Genomic DNA, 9,721 nt, shown 5'->3' on the forward strand with positions numbered 1-9,721 from the left:
TACTTTGCTTTCAGTTACTCCGTCGTGTTAATTCATAAAGTAGAGCAGAAAATAATATACAAATAGATGAACGCGCGTGATTTAACAACAAACCAGATTTATAAATGCTATAAAAATGTTGTTCTTTGTTATTCAATGTGAACACAAGGAACCTAACTCTAATGTTTGATAAAAGAAAATAAGTAGCGCTGTCAAACGATTAATCGCGATCCAAAATAAAAGTTTTTGTTTACATAATTTATTCGTGTGCTGTGTATATTTATTATGTATATATAAATGCACACACACAGTATATATATTTTGAAAATGTTTATTTATATTCATATAATTTATATTGTGTATACATTTAATATATAAACAGCACATTTTTCTTAAATATATAGGTGTGTGTGTATTTATATAGACATAACTAATATACACAGTACACACATATTACATAAACAAACATTTATTTTGGATGTGATTAATCATTTGACAGCATAATATAATGAGAAATCAGTGGCTCTGTCTGTGAAGGTTTTTCACGTTGTATGAAATATAAAGCATTATTTTTTATTTCCATAGAAGCAGATTTTACACATTTTTGTTCAGTGCAGAAACGAAGCCTCAGAGAAACTCTGTTTAAAACCGCTTTATTATTATTATTATTATGTAAAAAAGAGAAATTGGTACAAAAATAGAAGACACAATAATTTGATAAAAGTTAATCTGGGGATGTTAATGCTACACAAAATGAAAGTCCAACTAGTTTAAAACAGTAACTGGTTAAACTCAGTCAGTGTTCACACAGGTAACAGTTTTAAGGAGGTTTGTCGCTGATCGTGTGAAGAAGACTACAATCCCTGCTGGTGTTTAGTGTTTCTGCTGATCTCCTCGCTCTATCCGTCTGTAGAAGCCGTCCATCACTGACTCGGGACGTCACGAGGACCCGCTGACCTCTGACCTGGCACGATGACATCACTTCCTCATGTCTGCATGTGCGCAGACAGGTCGATTCTGTGGGAGAAGAAGATTTTGTTGTGTTTCTTTCGCTCTCTCCATCAACTAATGAAACCAAGGCAGAAATAAAGCTGACCTGCTCAACACATAGAGGAGCTGATCCGGATCATCTGCAAACTCACTGCAGACAAAACAAACACCACAAGAGCATCACAAATAAGACACCTCTGGTTTGAACTGTGATCTATCGCATCACAGGCCTCAGGACGGAGGCTGAAGCTTCCATCATAAGAACATCTGCTAACACTTTATTTTACAGTGTCCTTGTTACACATTACATGTACTTACCGTAGTAAATTAACAGTGAAATATGCAGAATTATATGAAACTTAACCTTATAGTAAGTGTGTGCTGTTAATTAATAACCTTCTGTAATAAGTCCAACCGAAAATGTTGCATATTTTAAAGTTGAATGCATCACTTTGAGAACAAAACTAAGAGTTTCAACCCATTTTCCATCATTGAACTGAACAAAGTAAAGAGTTGTGAAAACCGTGATAGTGTCTATAACACATTTACACTGCTGTTTTTAGGAAGCCATACAATCTGAACATAAAGTAATAATACTATTTTATATTCGATTTTTTAAATATCATAATAAATTATATTATTATTTAACAATTTGAATATTAAATATTTATAGTAGCTTACGCTCAAACAATAATAACATTTATTTAGCATTATATAATAATTTCTTATTTGTAGCATTATTTTCATTATTATTAATATATTAATTTAAAATAATAATAATAAATTATTATTATCAATTTGAATTAAAATGATCATGAATATTATTTAATATTCAAATTGTTAAATAACAACAAAAATAAGATGCATCATTATCATTAGAGTTTATTATTATCATCCCAAGACAATTTCACTATGAAATAAACGTAAAATTAATTACCTATATTAATTATTTTTAATAGTAAACTTACTATTCATTTGTGACCCTGCAGCACAGAAGCAGTCATAAGCAGCAGCTATATTTGTAGCAATAGCCAACAATACATTGTATGGCTCAAAATTATACATTTTTCTTTTATGCCAAAAATCATTAGAATATTAAGATCATGTTCCATGAAGATATTTTGTAAATCTCCTACCGTAAATATATCAAAACTTCATTTTTGATTAGTAATATGCATTGCTAAGAACTTCATTTGAACAACTTTAAAGGTGATTTACTCAATATTTAGATTTTTTTGCACCCTCAGATTCCAGATTTTCAAATAGTTGCATCTCAGACAAATATCATCCGATCATAACAAACCATACATCAATGGAAAACTGATTTATTCAGCTTTCAGATGATGCATAAATCTCAATTTTAAAAAAATTTACCCTTATGACTGGTTTCGTGGTCCAAGGTCACACATGTCTCAATTCGTTCACCTGCCAGAGTTAAATTCTGGAGCGTTTATTTGTGCAGTTTGAGTTTGAGACGTGCTTCAGCAGCTGGAGAGTGTTTAGCGGAGCCGGACTCACCCGGAGCCCCAGTGATAGAACACCCGGTCCTGATAATACAGACACAGAAACAGCCAAACACTGATGCTCTCCAGCCAGAAGACCACGAACAGGAACCAGAGCGAGGACAGCAGCAGCTCACACACCATCCTGACACCTGAGAATCAGCTGCTGCATCATCATCATCATCATCATCATCATCATCATCATCTGCCTGGCAGTCTGTAAATCAGCTGAAATCAGAGAACGAGCCTCACCTGTAATGAGCGACTGGCTGTGCTGCTGATGTGATCGATTAATTAACTAAACACAGCTTAACAGTGAAATGCTGAAGGAACTGTTTACAGTAAATCTGATCGCGCTGAAGCGCCACTTCCGGTCATGCGCGCTCGCGCTCGTATTTCAAAATAAAAGTCCTCGTGAAAGCGCAAAGAGTCAAAGCAGTTTGCGAAGAATTATTTCAAATCTTGAATTTTATTTAATTATCAATATAATAATGTTCACAAAGTCGTTTGAATCACGAAGCTAATAAACGCAATAATAATTGAACTCATATCAGAAGTAAAAAAAAAGAAAAACACTTTAAAAGAGAGGTGTTTATTATTTAATACCAGCCAAACATCAACAATTAAACCATATCCTTTGACATAACAGTTCTAAATACAATCCTCTGGAAGAATTCTGCCGGAGGGCGGAAGTCTGTCCGCTGTGAGCAGGAAGTGACGTCACCGCTACGGTCGCGGCAGGGCTGAGCGAGTTAGCTCGAGTTAAAGCGACTTTATTGATTAAAGTTCACTTATTAAAGTGATTTAATCCATCACAGATCATTAATCAAAGCCTCGTTTACAGCTCAGGAGTCACGCGGAGTCGTCAGGCGCCGTTATTCGCGAAACAGGTTCGTGTTTCTGACTTCTGTTTGCCGTCTTTCTCTCAGCGCACAGATTTCTGACCCGTACCACAGTATACTACAGTACTCCTAACACTACTGTAAACACTGTACTACAGTAATATGGTGTTCTTCAGGTAGTTATTACCATCTGCCCGTCGCTGTACAGTGACTCAGACTGAATCTCGTTTATAACTCATCTGTGACTCACTCTGATATTCTCCTGTTTTCTGTAATGTATATGTTTTAAATGGTTATTTGATGTTAACGAATTGTCTGACTTTTGTTTGACGTAATTTACATTTATTCTTTTGACACTTTTATTCAAAATGACTTACATAAGAATAGATTCGAAGCAGTTGGTCTGTGAGCCAGTAATACTCATAATGTTTATAATATACACAATGCCAGAATGATGTAAAAGTATTATGAGTGTTTGATCAACTAATGTTATTTTAGTATTATTTCTATACTATTATAGTATTAATTCATATTTTGGAATTCATATTTCGTTAACCTTTTAACATTTTTTTTTATTTAAAAAAAAAATATTTTTAGCTTTATTTTATTCCAGTTTTAGTAATTTGATGTTCTTTTGTCATTTTTATAATTTTTAATATTTTGTTTAGTTTTAGTTTATTTTTTAGTGTAATTTTATTACTTAAACTTTCAGACTCTGCATTTTATTTTAATTAAACAAAAAAATATTTTTAATAGGTTTAGTTAACCGTAACTAGGACTGCAACAAACAATTATTCTGATAATCGATTAATCTAACGATTATTAGAACAATTAATCGACTAATCGTGTTTTATTTCACTAATAAATCAGTAGACTTTGATTATTCAGCTTTTACAATTAGAAAAATATTGAGTTTTACAAAGGTAATTATTTAGCTTTTGAAAATAATTGAAAATATTCAATTACAATTAATTTATACAAATAAATATATGTGGCACACAAAATGAGGTGTATTTAGCTGTAACTGAGTGACACATCATTCTGCCGAACATCTCCTTTTGTAATTCATACGGATAAGAAACAAAATAAAGGTAAGTGGTAAGACGCTTTATTTTTGGATAAACTGTTTTATTCTCAGCATTATCTCTCTTAAAGTACCTTATAGGGTTATGATAATCAAAACAGTCCTGAGCTAGATCAAGCTTTGATCTCTGCAAACCAAACTATCACTTTAATGAAATAATATGTTTTCCCACTAATAAAAATTATTTCATCATTAGGGTATATCTCCACACTGGAGAGCTGCTCTATAACAGAAAATCAAGTTGTAATTCTAACTGAAAGTGACACTGACTCCAGTCAATACAGTCTGTATAGCGCACTCACCTGTGTGTAGTACACTGGGAAAAAAATCCCATAAAATTTACGGTAAAAAACTGGCAGCTGTGGTTGCCAGAATTTTCCCATTAAAAAATACGGTAGCAACATTTTCGGTTTTACGGATTTAACTTAAATGAACATTTAAGTAACATAAATACTGTAATTTCATCAACTGATACAATGTTAATACACCAACCTATTGAAGTACTGAAATCTGTTTTGTATCTGTGTATTACACTGATAACCAACATATGCAGGTGGTGATCAGAAAGTCACATGATGAACCAAAGCCCATCACAAGCATGACATAAATAGAAGGTGCACAGTGTCATTCACACAAACACTAATCACCATCATGGTGACACACACGAAACTGAAGTAATGCAATAAACATTAATTTAACAACATTAGATGTAACATACAAAACTTCAAAATAATAATAATAAAAAAAAACATCAATTGTGAAATGTAACGCAGGGAAATCTGGGAATGTCAATTTACAGTTATTCACTGTAAATTATATGTGTTTTTTTCCCAATTTCAAAAACGGTATACTACCGTAAAATTACATGTAATGTCCAAAACAGTTTTTCACTGCATATAGTAGGGGAACTTAACATTAACCATTTAACAGGTTTTTATTGTAGCATTTTTACAGTCTTTTACTGTTAAAATCACAGTCATTTTTTTAAAGAGTACACTCAGAATTGCACATAAAAGATTGTCAACAGTTTTAATGTGTTTGAATATGATCAAAAACAAGAGTCAGCTTTATGAATGCTGTTTACTCATTGGTTGGTTTATCTTTCCCTGCTTTTTCTGTCGTCTCCGCAGATCGACAGCGTGATCTGGATGGACTCGAATGCTAATTTATCATGTTCAGCGAATGTGCAATGACTCTGGTCTGACGGCGTTTGTCTTGATCCACACTGCAGCAGTCATGTCTCTGCCTGAGGAAGCAGGGGATCGTGGGAAGGAGAGGGAGCGCGGCGCCCGGCCCAAAGTGCGTCAGAGCCGCTCCGAGGAGAGACGAGACGGAGGGAGGCAGAAGGGCGGCAGGGGGAAGAAGAAAAGCCACGCTTCGCACAATCTGACCTCGGAGCGGCCCGTGAGCGACGGCTTCGAGTACGGAGATCTGCTGAACAATTCCAGCGAGTCCTTGCTCTCCGAACGGGTTTCCGCCGAGGACACAGAGAGCAAGGCGTCCGGAAGCAGCAGGACGCTCCGACAAAAGATCCAAGACGCAGTAGGCCAGTGTTTCCCCATCAAAACCCACAGCCAAGTCCTGTCCACCTCGCCGTCCTCCAGGCGTAAGATCCACCTCAGCGAGCTCATGCTGGACAGCTGTCCGTTCCCCGCCGGCTCGGACCTGGCGCAGAAGTGGTACCTCATCAAACAGCACACGGCTCCCATTTCTCAAGCTCCGGTCCTCGATTCCGGACCCGCGCTGGTCTGCGCCGGTGTGGAGGACGAGGAGGACCGTTTACGAGAGAGACGACGGATAAGCATCGAACAGGGAGTCGAACCGCCGCCCAACGCTGAGATCCACACCTTCGAAGTGACGGCGCAAATCAACCCGCTGTATAAACTCGGACCCAAACTGGCTCACGGGATGAACGAGCTAGCCGGAGACGAGCGTGCTACGCTGCTCCTGCAGAGATGTTTGGACACGCTCGATGAAGTCGTCGCATCAGCGTCTGATTTTGATTTGTGCGCCGCGTCTCCGACTCTAACTCACCCGGCGGACAGTCCTAAATCGCAAGACGGAGTCCATCGCATTCACACGCAAATCGATTACATCCACTGCCTAGTCCCCGATCTGCTTCGCATCACAAACCTGCCTTGCTACTGGGGCGTCATGGACCGATACGAAGCCGAAACGCTGCTAGAAGGCAAACCCGAAGGCACATTTCTATTGCGCGACTCTGCGCAGGAAGACTACCTCTTCTCAGTCAGCTTCCGGAGGTACGGACGCTCGCTGCATGCGCGGATCGAGCAGTGGAATCATAACTTCAGCTTCGACGTGCATGACCCCAGCGTGTTCCACGCACCCACCGTCACCGGCCTGCTGGAGCACTACAAGGACCCCAACTCTTGCATGTTCTTCGAGCCGCTGCTGTCGAACCCCATCCACCGCTCGCAGCCCTTCAGCTTGCAGCGCATCTGCCGCGCCGTCATCAGCAGCAGAACCACGTACGACGGCATCAACGCTCTACAGCTGCCCAACTCTCTGAAGGAGCATCTGAAGGAGTACCATTACAAGCAGCGTGTGCGCATTCGCAGACTCGACACCTGGTGGGAGTGACGGGGAACGAGACCGGAGTCCTGCTGTCAAACGATTCATCGTGATTAATCGCATCCAAAATACAAGTTTTTGTTTACATAATATATAATTATTCAGACACCAGATAATTTTGGGGGGTTTTTTTGTGGTGGGTGCACTATAGTTTATTTATGTAAGAGAGGATGGCAAAATAAAGTAAACTGGGACATATCATACCCAAAACATTTTCATGGGATTAAAAAATATTCAATCGCTTTAACCTGAGCATGTTTTGCTCAAGTGTTTATTCTTTAATTGCTAATGCGATCTTTTTACACACAGACTGAACAAAATGAAGCATCTCTTGGTAATTGTTTGAGCTAAACTGGTTTTATCTAATTGTGTTCTTAAATTTAACAGCTGACAGCTATTCAACCCAATTCATTACATACCTTTCTATCAAAGTTATCTGACTTCATCAAGATCAGTTTGTTCTGAAGCCGTTTAACTCGTCATATTTTAGTACCATTTTCTAAACTATAGCGAATAAACTGATATAATGTGAGAAAGGTGTCTGAATAAATTTAGTTTTGACTGTATGTGTGTGTGCTGTGTATATTTATTATGTGTATATATAAAAAAAACATACGCATGCGTGTATATATTTAAGAAAAATATGCTGTTTATATATTTATATATGATATAAATTTATATACATGTAAATATTTTCAAAATATATACTGTGTTTGTGTGTATTTATATATACATAATAAATATACACAGCACACACACATATATTATGTAAACAAAAACGTTTATTTGGGATGCGATTAATCGCGATTAATCGTTTGACAGCACTAGACCGGAAGTGCCACGACTCCTGATATGAAGACGTGAGTGCCTTTCTGACGCTACTCATTTTGAGGTTTAATCGCTGTTTGCTCGTCGTCACGATGTTGGAAGTTCGTCACAGGGTTCCCTGCAACACTGGAGTAATTAACTGAGTAACACGGAATCGGCAAGCCTTTCTTATTTTAGAATATTTCTCATTTTTATTAAGACAAGTGTTGCATTTGGGAGTTACGGCTCGTTCACACCAAGAACAATAACTATAACGATCACTTTAACGATGACTATAGCAATGATGAACGTAGACTTTAAAGTTGATTATAACAATATAATGTTAACTATAAAGTTGACTATAACAATGACGAATGTAGACTTTAACGTTGTCTCTAATGTTGATTGTAACTATATAACCGTATAATGTTGACTATAACAATATAATGATGACGAAACATTGACTACAACAATATAACGTGGACTCTAACGTTGACTATAACGATATAGCATTGACTGTTGAATGTCCATTTTTATATGATATTAGACAACATTTCATTCAAAAAATGTATTAATGGACATTTTTTTAAAAGTTTCTCTTGGAATAATTTTCTAATTTTTTATCGTACATTAAATTGAAAAATTCTAGTTTATTGTTATTGTTGCCATTATTGTTATATTTATATATAATATATATATATATATATATATATGTTATATTAATATATTATCCTGTCTATATATATGTATCTTTTGTATGTTGGACATTTTTAAGATAAAATTGTTATATTATTGTAAACAATGAATTGAAATGAAATTGTCATTATTAGAAAACTGTTGATTTTGCCAGGAATGTAGCCATTGCTGCTGATATGGCATTAAATCTTTAATAAATAAATAACGTTGACAATAATATAAAATTGACTAAAACTATATAACGTTAATTGTAACGTTGACTGTAACAATAAAACATCGACTGTAACATTGATTGTAATGCTGACTGTAACAGTGATTATAACAATATAACGATGACTGTAACAGTGAGTATAACATTGACTATAATGATAATCATAACGTTGACTGTTACAATAATTATTGACTAAACTTTGACTATAATGATAAATATCATGTTAAGTATAGTGATGACTATAACCATGACTATTATGTTAAATATAACCACAGCGATTAATAACAGTAACGCTAACTATATTAGCATCCTCACGTTAATATTCCATTTATTCTAAGCGCGTGCTAATCTCAAGCTCTTTAAAGTCAGTGGATTCTGATTGGCTGTAAATGTTTTTGTCATTCATCAGCTGAAAAAGAACACACTAAAGCACAATTGCTCCTCTGTGTCATTACTGTTACGGTTGTGATAGTTATAGTTATCGTTCTTTAACGCAGCAGGTTGGGTTTGCGTTGGATGATGTCAGATCTTGATCCTTCGTTCATGACGTCAGTCACGTTATCGTATCCGCTGCATGCTAACGCCTCTGGAGTACATTACACTGGAGAAGCGCTGCTAATGGAGCGTCTCAGGATCATCTCCATCCACCCCGCACTCGCCTTCACTCCCAGGAGCCCAGTATACTCACGACTCACGCTCACAATGCATTTCTGCTCATTTAATCACAGCACACAAGTCAAAAACAGCTATGCATCCGCCACATGATGCTTCATTGAAGAACGGATCGTTGCACCAAATCTTGAGCCTGTAGACGAGTAGAACAGACCAAATCCACAGTTCTGCTTCTGTTAGCCCAGCGGATCTTCACTGATAATCTCATTGACTCATCACGTCTCGTTTAGCGTAATATGATAGCTCTTGTGTGATTTGATTTGGGAAGATTCTGGATTCTCTGAACGCTGAGGGCTGTTTTTCCGTCTGGATGTCAGAGATGTATTGGAGAAACGTTCCAAACACT

At 36.7% G+C, this 9,721-nt stretch overlaps 1 protein-coding gene and 1 long non-coding RNA gene across 5 annotated transcripts; one reads left to right on the forward strand and one right to left on the reverse strand.

The window, feature by feature from the left end:
- Positions 1–616: 616 nt before the first annotated feature.
- LOC131520558 (uncharacterized) lies at positions 617–2,880 on the reverse strand. Of its 3 annotated transcripts, none has more exons than XR_009266089.1 (4): positions 2,724–2,880; positions 2,488–2,623; positions 1,076–1,120; positions 617–996 (listed from the first exon to the last, which is right to left on the reverse strand). It is a non-coding gene; the product is annotated as an uncharacterized LOC131520558 (long non-coding RNA). The 3 variants fall into 3 exon arrangements; XR_009266090.1 differs by having other exon boundaries at positions 2,488–2,637; positions 2,724–2,856; XR_009266091.1 differs by having other exon boundaries at positions 2,488–2,634; positions 2,724–2,854.
- A 270-nt stretch (positions 2,881–3,150) lies between these two features.
- On the forward strand, positions 3,151–8,766 carry socs9 (suppressor of cytokine signaling 9). Of its 2 annotated transcripts, none has more exons than XM_058745314.1 (2): positions 3,151–3,361; positions 5,528–8,766. In XM_058745314.1, the coding sequence occupies exon 2, from the start codon at positions 5,556–5,558 to the stop codon at positions 6,996–6,998; it is 1,443 nt and encodes a 480-aa protein (XP_058601297.1). In that variant the 5' UTR covers positions 3,151–3,361; positions 5,528–5,555; the 3' UTR covers positions 6,999–8,766. The 2 variants fall into 2 exon arrangements, with proteins under 2 accessions (XP_058601297.1, XP_058601298.1); XM_058745315.1 differs by having other exon boundaries at positions 5,629–8,766.
- The last annotated feature ends 955 nt before the right edge of the window (positions 8,767–9,721 follow it).

This window comes from Onychostoma macrolepis, chromosome 15, assembly GCF_012432095.1.
Source record: "Onychostoma macrolepis isolate SWU-2019 chromosome 15, ASM1243209v1, whole genome shotgun sequence".
NCBI lineage: Eukaryota > Metazoa > Chordata > Actinopteri > Cypriniformes > Cyprinidae > Onychostoma > Onychostoma macrolepis.